The following is a 17,491-nucleotide window of genomic DNA, read 5'->3' on the forward strand; positions in this document are numbered from 1 at the left end:
GAGGAAAAAAAGAGAGGCAGAAGCAATCACCATTACAGTGTGGAAAAGAGGCAAGAAAAGCACTATAACTTGGAGAATAGGAGAGAAAAGTGATCAAAACTACAACATGGAAGAGAGAAGAGAGCAGCATTACTGCACCAAGAAGAGAGGCTATTTTATTCATCCTATACCTGAGATCTCAGAAAACTTGGGATTGCTGCCTCCACCAATGATTGCAAGCAGGTTAGATCTGTGCAGCATTTCTACCATCCCCACACTCCCCACCTGTTCAAGATCTGTGAAGAGGAAAGCAAGATACATTGAGGGAGGTTTACATATCTGGACTAATAATATACATACACATGCTCTTCTAACTCATCTAAGGTTCCCACACATGCCTAACACTACCCTTTTCCTGCTCACCCATAGGCTCAGTTCTGTCCACTTCTCCCTCCCATTCCTACCATTTTCCATCTACTCATTATTTGTTTTTTTACTGATTTAACCATTGCTGCCAGCATTTTCCTTATACCATACCATCACTGCTCACTCTCAACACTGCCTGCATCTTCCTTTTCTATCCAACAATGTCAATGCAATCCTACACACCTAAGTGTCCTTTCTCCATCAAAGGCTCCACATTGTATATGCGAACTCCAGTCTCCATTGCACAGCAAAAGCAACCTGATCCGGAAGGAAAAGACAATGACAAATCAAGAAATCCATTGAGTGGTTTAGGAAGGGGATCCAGGCACCAAGGGGACAGTAAAGACCAGAATAGAGGGGTGAAAAAAAAAGGATAGGAAACGTTAGTACTAGGAGACAGTAGAGTCTGGGAATGGGGTAACAGATGGGATCAGTAAAGCTAGGCAACAGAAGATAGCAAAGATCAGAAGCAGCCTGGGACAGTAGAAGCAGGGGGTAGGTAAACGGTAGACAATAGGGATGAATGACAGGGGAGCTCTACAGTATGAGAATAGAAATATTGGGAAGGAGCAGTAGAAGTAGGGTAGGGGAATAGTTTAGGAGGTGGGGAATATCATAGGACCGGAAGTGACATACTCTGATCCTGATTAAAGCGCAGACTGTTAACTCCTCGCTGCTGAGCCATCACCGCCAGTTCCGCGCGCCGAACGAGGAGCCCAAGTCTTAGCTTAAGCCCAGTTCTAGTAAGCGCCGCCCGCGTCACTTCCGATCCCGCGGCCGGGAATCGGTTTAATACGAATTTTCTGTGAAGTTGCAGCGCTTCCGCAGCTCTTGTTTACATCCAGCAGCCCTTCCGGAAAGGCCGGAAGTGACGTATATACCGCGACGTCAACGGAGAAATGAGTTACTGGAGATTTGCTGTGTGACGTTATTGTTATTGTGGGTTAATACTTATTACTACACTTGTTAAATTATTAGTGTCTCTTAAAATTTATACTCCATTTATATATATATATCAGTAATGTAATATTTGTATTTGTTATATCTTCACCTCTCTATCCAGAATCTTCTTTTTCTGATTGTATTGCTCTTTTTTTCATTATATTTCTATACCTTTGCTTCACGTTAATTTCAGTGACTGTAGCAAAGAAAAGCTGAATCTCTGAGATCACTGGCCCTGTATAGAGCCACTGGCAAGACCTGGTCCACATTTCAGGAAGGACCTGCAGACGATTGGGGATGACCTGTCAGAGCGCTACAGAATGGTTATTACAAATGCTTTTTGATGAGAGGCGGGTACCTACAAATGCATACTCTGCACGTAGAGCCGTAGGCGCCATGTACCAGGGGTCGCCCTCCCTCTCACAATTTAGCTGAATAGCTTTCTCTCCTCCATCTGCTACACAGCTTTTTGCCAAGTACTGTTGTGCCTGCTTCTGTTTACCATCAGGGATGTGACTGTCCCTGAAAGGGAGAGGGTATCCCCATCGAAATAGAAAAAATCACCATGCTGCTTGCCGGCACAAAATAAACTTCGGAGCCCCTCCCGCAGAGCTCCGGTCCGGTTGACGGAAGAAACATCAGCCACTCCCCTCCCCCGCCGTCAGAAGGTGCAGGCCATGGAGTTACAAGAAACAGTATCAGCCTTCCACACCCCCTGTCCTAGCAGTCCGAAGAAGCGCAGCGGTGGAGCCACACTAGCAACGGCACCAACCTCCCACCCTAGCAGTCAGGAGAAGCACAGCGCCAGGCTGAAATAGCATCAGCCTTCCAGTTCCCTCCAACCCCGGCAGTCATAAGAAGCGTGCCCTCGGAGCCAAAAGAAACAGCATTGGTGTCCCAACCCTGTTTTCTCACCTCAGCAGTCAGAAGAAGCACAGTCTGAATAGTTGCAAGAAGCACTGGCCTTCCCATCCCCTCCAGGCAGTTAGGAGCATGACCCGGGGGATGAAGGAAGCAGCATCGGCCTCCACTCCCCCTTCCCCCTCCTCACAATTGTAAGCAGAAGCAACAGGGCCCAGAGTTTAGAAGCACAAAGGAAAAACCTAGTGGCTATCCAGAGTGAAGGAGACTGCTGCTGCTGCCCCTTGTTCTTCCAGAGGGGAAAACAAGTGAAAGAGCATAAGAGAGAGCGCATATATGTGTGTGTGTGTATGTATAACTGAGCAATGCATGAGGGACATCATATGTGTGTGTATGCCTGAATATGAGACTGTGGGTGTATGACTGAATATGAGACTGTGTGTGTATCCAGTATATGTTTGAGCATGAGAGACAGTGTGTGTTTCTTTATGATTGAGTATGAGACAGCGGGAGTGCATGTATATGACGTCTGTGTATATATAGTATATGACTTAGCAAGAGAGACCATGTGTGTATGTATGTGATTGAACATTAGAGACTGTGTATGTATATGTATATATATATATATATATATATATGATTACGAGACAGCATGTGTATGTATGACAGCATAAGACATAGCGTGTGTATGACTGAAAATGAGTCAGCATGTGTGTATGTATGACTGATCCTGAGAAACTGTGTCAGCATAAGACAGATCCTGTGTCTGTGTGACTGCATAAGACAGATCCTGTGGGTGTGTGTGACTGAGCATGAGACAGATTGTGTATGTACGTGTGTATGATTCAGCATGAGAGACAGCATGTATGTCTGTATATATTTATTATTTATTTATTTATTTATAACTTTTCTATACCGAAGTTCAAATAACAGAGTTAATTATCACTCCGGTTTACATTGCAACATTCAACAAACGGTGACAAAAAGAAACTGTCTTATATAGAACAGGAGGAGAAAACTTGGATACACCTTAAACAGGGGGAAAAATTGATAAATCGACTGTTAGGAGCAAAAACAGAGAAAAGAGTTGTCTTATTTGGGTGACAAAGGTTTGCTGAGAGTCATACGTCCAGACTAGATAGATTAGGCAGTGGAAAAGCATGTGTTAAAGGGTCTCTGCTTGAGAGGTGAGTCCATGGGGGGGTGGCCAGGATGAGTGGTTATAGAAAAGCTTGTATATATGACTGAGCGCGTAAGAGAATGTGTGTGTATATATGATTGAGCCTATGTGTCTATATGTATTATGATCAAGCATTTGAGAGAGAGAAAATTTGTGTGCAACAACTCCTTCCCCCTTAGAAATCTACAACAATCTCAGGGCATCTGCAAATCAAAAGGTCCAGGTATAGAGAGTGGGGGATTTTTTAATATCCTAATTAGTTTTAATTTATTGGGTGATATTTTATGTATCCAATAATTTGGAATATTTTATTGCCATTTGAAATATTTTTAGATAGGTGTCTAATTATCAGATGTTTTGAAATATTTATTTGAATTAGTATAGTTAACTATTATGATTGATGGTTTATATTTCTTGATTTTATTGTTTGATGCTTTACCTGGTTCAGTTTTTCCATTGTTGCACTGCATACAGAGTCTGGCTTGTTGCGGTTTCCAGTTCAGTTTTTGTCTGCAGGTTTCTATTTATATTTTATGGTCTCTTTATTATGTATTTGGTGAGGGTCTGTTTGTATTCTATACATATAAGAACATAAGAACTTGCCATGCTGGGTCAGACCAAGGGTCCATCAAGCCCAGCATCCTGTTTCCAACAGTGGCCAAACCAGGCCACAAGAACCTGGCAATTACCCAAACACTAAGAAGATCCCATGCTACTGATGCAATTAATAGCAGTGGCTATTCCCTAAGTAAACTTGATTAATAGCCGTTAATGGACTTCTCCTCCAGGAACTTATCCAAACCTTTTTTGAACCCAGCTACACTAACTTCACTAACCACTAACTGCACTAACCACAAGGTGAGGTATTCAGCTAGCATGTGGTTTCTGTGTAGGGATCTATAGCAGCCTGGCTTGATCTGTTTTCCTAATAGGACCAAAGTGGTTAGAAAATAAAATGTACAGACAGCAAGGGTAGAGACAGCAAGCATTTTATATTCAGTTTAGTGAATGGAATATGCTAACTTTGGGAATATGCAGCTCATATCCAGCTCATGCAGGAGCAGATAGAAACAGAAATGCCTTTCATAAATACATACATTTCTCTGGTGTTGCATGATATGCAACATCTGGTTTCTCAGGGTTTCCAGTTCAGTTTTTGATTGAAGGCTTATGCTACCAGAATTATACTGGTTCCAGTTGAGCTGGAAGCCCAAAGAAACAGGGGGAAACTGCTTGGGGGAAAATAAAAAATTAAAATTAAAGCCTCCTGCATTTAACAGAGTCCCCCAGCTTTTGATCTTATATGTCGTATTCAGGATGAGGGCACACATTTTCACTTGGCTGTAGGTGCCAAATGGCCTAGCTACGGGCTCTGTCTGCAAGAGAAAGGAAGTTCTAAAACAAGAGGACATGGTATGAGGGGCTCAGAACACTCCAGTCCTAGAGCCTATCCTCAGTTTTTTTCTCACTTCCACTGTAACCAAGCAGGAAAGACGGGTACTCTTTACTGCCTTCCTCCTCTTCATTATAACACCAGTAGTAAGGGCACTAAATTAAGGCAGATAAAGACTATATGGTTCATCCAGTCGGCCCAGCAAGGCAGTTAGGGATTTGAGTCATAATGGAAGGGGGTGGAGGAACACTTGCAGTCATAAGAACATACGTTTTGCCATTCTGGGTCAGACCAAGGGTCCATCAAGTCCAGAATCCTGTTTCCAACACTGGCCAATCCAGGTCACAAGTACCTGGCAGGATCTCATGGGGTAGATTTATTTATTTAAGAACATTTACAGACCTTCCAAGGATAAGCAGTGGATTTTTGCAACTCCACCTTAATAATGGTTTATGGACTTTTCCTCCATGAACTTGTCCAAACCTTTTTTAAATGCAGCGACACAAACAGCTTTCATGATGTCCTCTGGCAACGAATTCCATTATGCAGAGTAAAAAATATTTTCTCTTATTAGTTTTAAATGTATCACTCAGTAACTTCATTATGTATCCCCTAATAGCAGGTTTACAATTTCATTTTTCAGTTCTTTCAGCAATCTGGGATGTAAACCATCTAGTTCAGGTGATTTGCTACTCTATCAATTTGCCCTAGTACATCTTCCAGATTCACTGAGAATTGTTTCAGTTCCTCTGAACCATCATCTTTGAATGTCATTTCTGGCATAGATAGCTCTCGTATATTTTCCTCAGTGAATACCAATTCATTTAGTCTCTCTACTATGGTTTTGTAATCCCTAAGTGTCCCTTCCCTGTATGTACCCAGATCAGTCCAGACTCTGGCTTTTGTACCCCTGCCAGCAAATGGAGACAGATAAAGTTATATTAAAACTGCTATGTAACGCAGAGTGCCACTTTAGTCCTGCAGAGTGCAGAATTTGCACAGAATTGCCAAATTCACAAAAAATGGCAGAGGAGACCGCGGTATTCCATGAACGGAGCATGCGCTGGTCGCAGCGAAGATGAAGGCCTCTGGTGCACCATTCACAGTGAAGATGAAGGCCCTGATGTGCTGCAAATGGAGTGCGTGCCATTCATGGCAAAGATGAAGGCCCCCGCATGACCCGGGTGATCTGGCGGTGATGGAAGGCCCTGGTGAGATCTGGCGGTGATGGAAGGCCCTGGTGAGAGTGAATGTGTGTAGAGAAGTGCATGTTTGTGAGGAATGGGAAGGTGAGAGAGAGCAGGGGGGTGAGAGAGAGAGAGTAGGGGCTGAGCAGGAGGGTGTGAGAGAGCAGGGGAGGAGAGAGACCAGGGGTTGTGAGAGAGACCAGGGAGGGTGTTTGAGTGTGGGTGCCAGAGAGAGAGCCTATATGAGAAGATTGTGAAGGAGTGTGTATGTGTTTGAGCTGGCATACAAAAAAGGGATCGTGTGTATGTGAGAGTGCTAGCCTGTGTGAAGGGATTGTGTATGTGTGAAACAGAGCCTTGTGTGAAGGGGTGCAAGAGAGAGGGACATAGCCTGTGCGAGGATGTATGTGTGAGACAGAAAGGGAGCTTGTGTGAGGATGTATGTGTGAGGCAGGGAGCTTGTGTGGGTGTATATGCAAGAGAGAGGGACCCTGTATGAGGGGATGTGTGTGTGTGAGTGTGTGTGCGAGAAAGTGAGAGAGCCTGAATGAGGGTGTGTGCATGTGTATTAGAGAGAGGGAGGGACAGAGGGAGCCTGTGCGAGGATGTATGTGTGAGACAGAAAGGGAGCTTGTGTGGGTGTATATGCAAGAGAGAGGGACCCTGTATGAGAGGATGTGTGTTTGAATGCGTGCGAGAGAGTGAGGGAGCCTGTATGAGGGTGTGTGTATGTGCACTAGAGAGAGGGAGCATGTGTGTGACAGAGGGAGCCTGTGTGAGGGGCATTACTGAGAGAGAAGTCAAACTCTAGGAGTGGCGATAGAGTGGGAGGGGAGAGATACTAGCAGGTGGAGGAGTTGGGGCCTGAGAGGGCAAAGTGGCCAGGGAGAGCGAGTGGAAGGGACACTCTTACAGTGAATTTCTAGGGAAATTCTGCTCAATATATTTAAAATTCTGCATCTTTTAAGTAATAACTTTTTTCTGTATTAATTTAAAAGGTAATTACTTAAAGACTGTCATGTAAATTGTGTTATTTTGACCAATATAAAGTTTGCAGAAATTTGCATTTTTTTGCACAGAATTCCCCCAGGAGCACCACTTGCAGTCCCCTCAGTATTTTTCTGTCCCCAGCAGATGGCAGATAGTGCAAAACCTGCAGTCTGAATTAAAAAAAAAAAAGAAGTAGAAGAAGATTTGGAGACATTTCAAAAGGAATCTCCCAGGGAGTTGTGAGGGCCTGATAGGGGTATCCTCCCTGGTCGAGGCAGACGAGCAGGGGGTTAGTGACCCTTCTTTAGCTCACTCCTGTTACCGTCTGGCTGACATCTGGTGGTCCAGATCCCTCAGCTTTCACGAGGCAGTGATCCTGTCCACTCCATCAAGGACGCAGGGAAGTATCTTATTTCTTTTGGCTTCCCTTCTTTTCCTTTTACCCCTTGATCATCTAATGGGCCAGTTGTCTCCCTCGCAGGCTTTTTGCTTATTTATTAGCATCCTGACAGCTGAATCTAGAACCAGTGGGTTATGCACCTTTACCAGCAGATGGAGACAGAGCAAAGCTGACATCACAGTGTATATATACCCCTGTAGCAACATCAGCCCACCAGTATTCTCCTTCTCCAGCAGGTGGTGGACGTGCATCTCCCTACGGAGGATTGCTTCAAGTTACAAAAGGAGAAAGAAGGAAATTTAATTCGCTCCGCTCTCCTGTGGTGATACCAAATGGTCCCTCCCCCAGTTGAGAATTCCTGAGGTGATTTCCTTGGTCCCTCAGATGAGTGTCTTGGTCCGGTAGCTGGTTTTTCACTCAGTGTGGACTTGGCTGCTGAAACAGCTGAAAGGCAGCGGGTGCAGGAAGCCAAGCGCAGCAGTGACAGTATATGCTCTCTTCCCCCACAGCCGAAGACCGACTCTGTACTCAGCCGGGATGGGCTGAGCTCAGGGAAAGTTTTATAAAAAAAAAAACCAACCCAAAAAAGAAAACAGAGGAGAGTTTTTTGGGTTTTTTTTTTAAATAGGGCTTCCTCCTTCCTCTGGTCTCTGTGCTTGGCATGCCGATTCGACAGTTGTTCCCGCCCCCAAGGCAGTTTAAGACAGTGATCCCCAACCCTGTCCTGGGGCCCACCAACCAGTCGGGTTTTCAGGATATCCACAATGAATATGCATGAGAGAAAATTTGCATGCACTGCCTCCATAATATGCAAATTTTCTGCATGCACTGCCTCCATAATATGCAAATTTTCTCTCATGCATATTCATTGTGGATATCCTGAAAACCCGACTGGCTGGTGGGCCCCCAGGACAGGGTTGGGGACCACTGGTTTAAAGGGACGAGGGCAGCCTGGTGGGTTGAGCCGCCCTTTTGGGCTAGGCCCCACTCTTAGGCTTTTCTGTGCGTTGCATGGTAGGCCGTGGCAGTGTTTTTGCACACGTTAGGCTGCCCTCTTCAGGGTTGGTTGTACGTCCAATTGTGTGCCCAAGTTTTGGACACTTAGTTGGATGCCTACTTGGGCATCCAGTTGGTAGCAGTATCTGATTTAGGCGCGCACATGCCTGTACGCACAATCTGGCTTGCACTGAGGGCGCTCAGTTCTTTGGTGCCCATCAAGTACAGGGTTGTACGCTTAAAACGTTGGACAGCTGAATTTTGGACGCATAATTTTAAAGTGCGAATTTAGCACAAATCTCAGTCGCCTGTTAAGAGTGCTGACAGACTGATGATGGCTATAGCTAAAAAACCTAAGCGCCTTAGCATCTGTGCTTCCAGTCATATTAGGGCATCTCAGCCTGGCCTTCCCTCTAACTTGTGTCAACACTGCTTAGAGGCTCAGGGAGAATTACCTTTGTCTGGTTTTACTAAGCCCTGTTCTTCCCAGCCTGATGTGGGCCTGGAAAAAGATGTCTCTGAAGGTGTGCCTGACCTTGGAACTCCCTTAACTGGTTCGTCAGCGAGGGAAGGTAGCTCAGTGGGCACAACACAGGTGCCTCCTGGTTTTGGCATGGATCCTTCTGCCTTTTCTTGGGTGGAATTTTTTCAAGGACTGCAATCCCTGTTTCAGGCACAGACCTTGGCCCCAACCAATCTTGCCCGTTCAGAGTCGCAGGTGGTGACCTCCCGCACACTGGGTGATGCGGTTAAGCACCAAAGTACACCTAGATCAGCAGCCGGTCTTCCTGATAGGGATCTGGATGGCACGGATGATGAAGCTGATCCTTACTCTCTGGAGAATGGGGAAATTCCTCCGGGATTGGAACGGTAAAGGAGTGTGGTGTAGTTCTTTCATAGAGCTGAGTTATCAGCTCTGATTTCCCAGGCATTAAAGATGCTGGGAGTATCTGGGGCTGATTCTATGTCCGAGGCAAAGAAAAATCCCATTTTGGTTTCTTTGCATATAGCTTCATTTTTTCCCTGTTATGGAGGCCATTCAAGAATTGACTGATCTTGAGAGGGGCGCCCAGAGGCTAATTTCAAAGGGGGTTGAGTCTTGGAAGGCCTGTACCCCCCTTGATCCAGTGTTGAGAGAGTGGATGCAGTTTCCAAAAGTGGACACACTTGTGTATGCCATCTCCAAGCAGCCCGTTTCTTCAAAGGAGTGAAACATCTTCATTCTCCCTTGCGGAGCCTTAATCTGGTTTTGGATTTCTTAGTAGGCCCTACGTTTCGACCAATGCGTGACCTTTCCTTGCGGTTATTGACCTTGAAAACAGTATTTCTTGTGATGATTTGTTCGGTGCATAGAATATCAGAGTTGCAGGCCTTGTCTTGCCGGGTGCCATTCCTTCGAATGACTCCGGGGAAAATACAGCTGCATACTGTTCCTTCCTTTTTGCCAAAAGTGGTCTTAGATTTTCACTTGAATTAGTCCATTTCCCTGCCATCTCTGCACAGGGAGAGGGATGCGGGGGAATATTGCCTGTTGCGACCCTTGGATTTTAAGAGACATATCATGAGTTATCTGGAGGTTTCTGGATTGCCTGTTTGTCCTCCACAGTGGTAGTAAACCGGGCGAACCGGCTTCATGGGCTACAATAGCTTGCTGTGTTAAGGAGGTAGTCATGGCTGCGTACATGGATGCTGAACATCCATTGCCCAGTCAGGTTAGAGCTCATTCCACTAGGGCTCAGGCAATTTAATAGGCAGAAGTTACATTCTTGTTTCCTGTCGACATTTTCCGAGCTGCGACATGGTCCTCCTTACACACCTTTTCCAGGTATTATCGTCTGGATGTGCAGGCCCGGGAGGATGCAACCTTTGCAGGTGCAGTTTTGATTGGACTATGGGCAGCCTCCCACCGTATTCAGGAGAGAGTTGTGTACATCCCACTGGTTCTGGATTCATCCGTCTGGACGCTAAGAAATGAGAAATTACTACTTACCTGATAATTTCCTTTTCTTTAGACCAGACAAATGAATCCAGCTTCCCGCCATTGGCTGCCAAATGATTGTGCTATCATCCTCCTGCGTGGCTACATGTTCCAGGAGTTACTGGTAAGTGTTAATCCAGTCCTTAGACTATTTATTTTATTTATTATTTTATTTATTTATTATTTTTATATACCGACATTCATCTCAATTGAGATAGCACACCGGTTTACATTCAGGTACTGTAGGTACCTGAATGTAGGTAGGTGTTAATACATTCTTTGTCTGAGCTCAGTGTTTCCTGAGTAGGGGAATGGTTATCTGTTATTAATCAAACTACAGTTGGCTTTTGTAGAGCAGCAGTTCTCAACCAGTGTGTCGCCACACTTCCTGGTCCCCCGCTGACCCAGCTGCTCCCCCTACCAGAGTGAAATAGGTCCTCCGCCCAGGCTTAAAATGCTGATAGCCTGGGCGGAGCGCGGAAGGGCAGCTGGAATCAACGACACCGGCATGCTCTCTTCTTCCCGCCCCCCCCGGAAGAGGAAATGGTGAGCAGCAGGTGTGTGTGCGGGAAGAAGAGACTATGCTGGTGTGGGCAGGATTGGCCCGAAGAAGAGAAGAAAGGCGTGGCCTGAGGAATGAGCAGCGCGGCTTAGAGAAAAAAAGAGGAACAACGTCCACCTCTGCGGCCAATGGGACTCCTTTCTCCGCGAGGGCTGAAAGTGGAGGAGGCTGCTGCTGCAGCTAGGTCGGGGGGGGGGGGGGGGGGAGAGTCAGTGAATGAGCAAGCATATGTGTTTGAGATCTTCTCTGTGTGTGAGAGACAGCATGTATGTGAATGATTGAGAGCCTGTCTATGTGAAAGAGAGCATGTGTGTGATTGAGAGCTTGTGTGTGAGAGATGGCATGAATGGAAGTGTATGATTGAGAACCTGTATGTGTAAGTTTGTGATTGAAAACTTGTTTGTGTGAATGAGTATGCGTGTGTGATTGAGATCCTTTGTGTGTGAGAGAGATCATGTGTATGTATGATTAAGAGCCTGTGTGTATAAGTAAGAGAGAGAGCATATGTGTCTGAGTGTGACTGAGAGCTGGTTTAGGTGAGGAAGCACGTGAGTATGTGATTGAGAGCATGTGTGGAAGTGAGAGAGAGAGAGAGAGCTCATGTTTGTAAGCATGTGAATGAGAGTCTGTGTGTGAGAGAAAAAGACAGCATGTATGTGTGTGATTGAAAAGCCTGTGTGTGTAAGTGTGAAAAGATAGACAGCATGTGTGTAAATGTGTAATTAAGAGCCTATATAAGTGAAAGAGAAAAAGCATGTATATATGTGAATGACTGAGAGCTAGTGTGAGAGAGAGAAGAGAAAGTTGCAAGCAAATCATTCCTCCTGCTGCTAATTCAAAACAATTTTAGGGCACCTGGATATCAAATGTTCCCAGATATGCAAAGCATTTTTTTATTCTTATTATTTTTCATTATTGGGCCTTTGTGTCTGCTGTTTTGAAATATTTTATTGGTATCTAGAAATTTTTTATGAGTTTTTAATTATTGGATATTCCACTCATCAGCTGTTTTGAAATCTGTTCTTTTTGTTAGTATGGTTTTGCTGCTAATGATTTTATGTTTCTTGATTTGTTTTATGAGGACTGGTGAAGTTGTTTTTTTTTTTCCTTTGTTACACTGCATACAGTCTTGCTTGTTGCGGTTTCCAGTTCAGTTTTTGTCTGCATGCTTCTAGTTATGCATTTTGGTCTCTTTATTCTTTGTTAGGTGAGGGTCAGCACATGTGATTCAGGTGAGGTTTTCTGCTGGCATGTAGTTTCTGGGTAGGGCTCTATAGCAGCCTTGGCTTGTTCCGTTTTCCTAGTAGGAGGTGTATTGGTGTCTTAAGGCCTGGTGTAATATTCTCAGTATTGCCTTTTCTTAGATAAGGTGTTTGAGTACTAGAAATTGGTGCTGTTTTGGTATGGGATGTTTACTATTTATGCAATTTCTGTTCAGACAGAATACGTATCATTCCCTTGTGTCATTCTTAACAATAAAAATAATACTGGGCTTTTACTTCTTATTTCCGCCATGAATTGTAATGAGCAGTGTATCACACTTGTGAGCGTGGTCTGTCAATTGTGCCATGAAGGGGAAAAGGTTGAGAAACCATTGTTGTTGAGAATACTGACGGGTTGATGTCACTGCAGGGGTATATATACTGTGATGTCAGCTTTGCTCAGTCTCTGTCTGGTCTAAAGACAGAAAAGAAAATTATCAAGTAAGTAGTAATTTCTCATTTATTTTCATTTATATTCCACATTTCCATTTTAACAATGTGGATTACAAAAATACACACATTTAAAAAAAATACACAATACAGCAATAAAAGACATAAACTAAAAGTTTCTATTAACAAAAATGTTTTCACTTTTTTCTAAAACTTAAATAATCACTAGCACAGCGTCTCTCATTTGGTAGGGAGTGCCAAAGTTTAGGACACAGTATAGAAAATGCCCCTAGATCTAATAGTTGTCAAATAGGCTTCAGACAACATCGGTACAGTTAAATACTGAGAAGCAGAATACAATGCTTGATTTGGTACACAACTTGTTACAATATCTTTCAAACAAAATGGATCCACATGTATAGCTTTATGAATTATTATCACAAACTGAATTTGCTCCTTTGTGCAGCCAGGAGCCAGTGCAACAGACCTGTCAGAAAAGCTGCAGAAGGGAGGGAAAGGGGAAATGGTGGTCAGAAGGGCAGAAAAATAATCTAGCATTAGTGCTTTCTGGTACATGAGATAGTTCCACAAAATGGCATGTAGTACTAGGTGCTAATGCACTTTTCCTGCAGGTAGCTGTACTGCCGTCTAAATGATGATTTCTGGTAGCAGGGTGATACCCAACGTTCTCAGGTCCCAGTAAAAGGTCCCAAACTCACTGCAAAGATGGATTCTCTTCCAGGGAGAGGCACTGACTGCCACCCTCTCCCCAACACTTCCTGGACTCTGCTCATCCAGAAGGGACAGCTCCTGGCACAGTACATCTCTGCTGTATACAGGCTGAGCTGTGCATCCTCTGGCTGCAGGCTTGCACAATCTTTTAGCTTGAGCAGCACATTCCCATCAGCGGTAAAATAAAGTGACACAAAGCAGAGAAACTACACAAATGGAGCACTATGTAAACTAATTAGCAACCACTAATTCCTTTTTTTTTTTTTTTTTTTTAAAGCTGCCCCTCCTCAAATCAAGCTCAGTCATGGCCTTGCAGCCACCTGCTTGTTTTTCATTGTGTGTCCTGTCTGTTTTAACTAGATTGTAAACTACAAAGAGTAGGGTCTGTCCACTCTGTCTCTGTACAGTCTTGCATACATCTGGTACGCACTATATAAATCATGGTAATAAATGTATGTACAGCTTTACACTACCAACTAAAACCACACCTTTACAGATCCCCTCAGTGTCTGTACTGTGCTAACTAAAAACAAAGTCATTTATTACTGATCCCTTCTTTGCCAGTACAGCATCTTGTGACTCTATGACCCTGTATAAACACACAGTTTAGCCCTGATCCCCTTTATGTTTACTGCTGGGTTTGGGTTTTGTTTTGTTTTTTAATTCTTGGAAAGGGAAACATGGCCATCCTGGTTTCTCTGGACCTTCTGACTCTCATTACATTCAGTCACCAATGAGATTATGCTATGAGAGAAGCCAGCTTCTCTCAGCCAGTCAGAGCAGCCTGGGGCAAGTCTTGTACACACCCTCCTTAAATGTATTGTATTGATTTATAACCTGAAATGTCAAAGCTCTGGAAAAAAAAGTTTGTTCCACAGCTATTAAATAAACCTCATTCCAGGTCAGCAACATTGGCATAAAGAGACAGACTAGGGATTACTGTACTGAACCTGGGTGTACAGAGACAGCCTGGGAATTCTCTATGTCTGTGCCGTGCTGTGTACACTTTGTAGCACTATATAAATGTTTAGTAGTAGTAGTTGTAGTTATAGTAGTAGTAATACAGACAGCCTGTGCAGAGGCCTGGATACAGAAGCAACTATGCTTAGTAGGGCACATGTTCCATTGCTGCTGTTGCTGATAAGTCTATGCCCTCTCACTCCCCCAGATGCACAGAGTCACCCAGAGGAAGATTTTACCCCTTCCCCTCTCTCCAATTGCCTCATCTAGTTTTAGCTCCTGCTCCCACCCTGAGACAGGGTTGTGGCATGCCTCCTCACAGCTCAGCGGATCATGGCGGTCTATAGGGCAGCAGAGGGCTTCCTTGCATCCTAGGACCAACCCCCCCACACACGTTTTTCATAGCCCTGAGTTTGCTATCACTTACCCTCCCCAATCTGTTAGCCCACCCTGGAGGAGGCCCTGAAGAACAACACATGCTGGCAGCAAGAACCGGAGGAAGCAGGTTGGAAGCACAGAAACAGGAGAGATTTCCAGTCCCCGTAGACAATGGCATTTCGCTCGGTGTGAGTGAGCCAAAAGCAGAGACAAATACTTCACAAATATGGAGGAGTTGGGAAGAGGCATTGTCCCCTGAATGTAGGTGAGCTAAGAACAGAGATTAGCATCTCTCTGCACAAAGGTGAGAGTCAGGCCAGGGCCAGCAGCTGTCAATGAAGGTGCCCTGCTCTTTGTGTCTAGCTGGAGCTCTCTGTGGCTGCTATGCAGCAGCAAAGAGCTCACAAATCAAACCCTGCTACTTCAAGGTCAGGCCTCAGGTCCCTGCTCTGTACACCCCCTTCATCCACCTTGTGCCCGTGCCAGCACCAGCCATGGGCAGACCTGCCACTGAGCATAACCCCTGGAGCAAGCTAAACATAGAACATGATGGCAAATAAAGATCATATGGCCAAGCCAGTCTGTGAAAATCTACCTGTGCATTCATCCCAACTGCAGCAAAATCTTGTTATATAATTTTTGCCACAGTTTTTCCCACTCGGCTGAGTTTTCCAACACAAGTGCTTTCACGCTGGGGGTCAAACCCTACCCTCTACAGCTTCTGCAACCAGAAATGTGTCTGCAGTGAGCACCTGCCCAAGCATGTAAAGGTGCACCACAGTCCCCGCCACTTCTTACTCCTGATTCTTCCCCAAGAAGAAAGTTAGGGCAATGGAACTGGAAGAGAGGAGAAGTCACTCCTATCAAATGAGATTTCAGAACCAGGATCCAGGAAGTTTCTTTCCAGGATGATAAACACAGCTCTGCATAGCTCCTGGATTTAGTAGAGAGCAACCTCAGCATGCAGGGAGTGCAATGAGAGCAGGCACCTGGCACTGACACCTTGAAGCAGAGGTCTCACCTTCTGAGGACAGTGCAGCACTGCGGCAAGAGAAACAGACAGCTCCGGTGTGCAAGGAAGAAAGCAGGTAAGAACCTAAATGAGCCTAATTGTCTTTTCCTCAAGTCCTGCCAGACCTGTCCAGACTATTGGGATTTGCCCCACCTCCCAGCAGATGAAGGCAGAGTGCTGATGTTCCTTCCTATGTATTCTGGGTTAGCAGGGAAGGGGGCAGTTGTCTCTTGCTCAAGCTGAATCGTTAGGCTTCTCTGAAACTCAAAAGAAGATATTACCAAACAGGGAAAAAAAAGAATATAGTTTCAGTAACAGAGGAGCCCCCCCTACCCCCTCCCAAAAAAAAAAAAATAGTAAAGGATTAAGCATCACCTCTGCTCTCTTTTCTCTGTAATGCATTTCCTTCCTGCAAAAGGGTACTCCTTTCACTTATGTCTATATGTATATCTGTGTTTCCATATATCCCTCCCCCCTCCTTTTTATGTGAGTTTTTCACCTATTGCTCTTATATATCTTGCTTCTGACCTCCGATTTCTTGTCAGGGTGGGTCCTAGACTGGTCTGTCAAAAGGAAAGACAATTAGAAAGTAAGAACCTAATTGAACTTTGCTCATCATCCTGCCAGACAAGTGGGATGTACCTAAGCAGTTCTGGGTAGGAGTATCCTAGAGCTGCTTCCTTGACCCCTGTGGCAAAGGCCGTGTCCTCCCTCTCCTTAAGGTTTAGTCTGTCGTGTTTGTAAATGAACGTAGCGATGCTCATGTGGCTGCCCTGCAGATTTCCGCTGGGGCTCCTAATCTCTCTTCTGCCCATGATGCTGTCTTGAGCCCTCAAGGAATGTGTTTTCAGGCTCTCTGGTACCAGCTTTCCCTCAATTGCTTCCCTAATCCATCATGCAATTGTTGCCCTAGAGGCCACTTCTCCTCTGCGGCTCCCTGAAAACAACACAAAAAGTCTGCCTGACTTCTAGAAGTCATTCGTGACCTCTAGGTATCTCAAAAGAGCCCTACGCCTATTTACAAACTCTAAGTTCCTGCTTCTGCCTTGCTACTCCGCTTTCCTAAAGCCTAGCAGGGAGGCTACTTGATTTACATGAAATTCTGATATTTCCCTCAGTAGGAATGATGGGACCAGGCTCGTGGTGACCTTTTGTTTAAAAAAAATAATCCTTCTGGCTGGACAAATAGCCACTAATATCACCATCTTCAACGTAAGATTCTTTATGGATGCTCTCCTCCAAGGCTTGAATAGTACCCCCATCTACTCTCAGGACCAGATTTAGGTCCAACAATGAGACTAGTGGCTTCACTGGCAGCCTAATGCAGGGTCCCTTTCAGGAAGCAGACTCCATTTGGATGCAACGCTAAGGAGGGCCCCCACTAGCATGTAGTTGCCGCCAACTGTGCCCACAATGATCTTTCCAATAACTATTTAGCCCATCCTGTACAAATTGCAGAATAATGGAAAAGTTGACAGCTTTAAGATGTAATTTGGTCCCAAGATTGATGGTGATATGGGACCCTTATTAGGTGAGCTTAGCGAATCATTCAGAGCATCTGTAAACTTTAACTGACAGTCCTTGTTTTTTTCCCCCAATAATGCTGCTTCTTGATATATTTAAGCTGTACAGGCTTATATGTATTAGGAAGGGGTAGGTAGGGAAGGGAGGACTATGTTATGGTAATGTAAAATTCACGATGTCATGTTGTTTTCTCAGTACATTCACTGCTGCATTTATTGGTCAATAAAACCTTAATTACAAAAAAATAAAAAAATAAATAAATTGCAGCATAGCAGCAAATGAGCTTTCTGTGGTTGTACATTTCTTTTCCTGCATTAGCCTTCAAAGATTTTCCAAATT

General features: G+C 44.6%; 1 protein-coding gene across 1 annotated transcript in view; it reads right to left on the bottom strand.

Annotated features, from left to right (window-relative positions):
• The window catches only part of WDR45 (WD repeat domain 45), a 30,779-nt gene extending 29,524 nt beyond the window's left edge, over positions 1-1,255 (bottom strand). Inside the window, exons 1-3 of the mRNA XM_029608229.1 lie at positions 1,042-1,255; positions 589-663; positions 171-275 (exon numbers count right to left, since the gene is read on the bottom strand). Of these exons, the coding sequence (XP_029464089.1) occupies positions 171-275; positions 589-663; positions 1,042-1,090 (229 nt within the window). The 5' untranslated portion in view covers positions 1,091-1,255. The remainder of the gene's footprint in view (positions 1-170; positions 276-588; positions 664-1,041) is intronic.
• Between the last annotated feature and the right edge of the window lie 16,236 nt (positions 1,256-17,491).

Source organism: Rhinatrema bivittatum, chromosome 1 (genome assembly GCF_901001135.1).
Source record: "Rhinatrema bivittatum chromosome 1, aRhiBiv1.1, whole genome shotgun sequence".
Classification (NCBI taxonomy): domain Eukaryota; kingdom Metazoa; phylum Chordata; class Amphibia; order Gymnophiona; family Rhinatrematidae; genus Rhinatrema; species Rhinatrema bivittatum.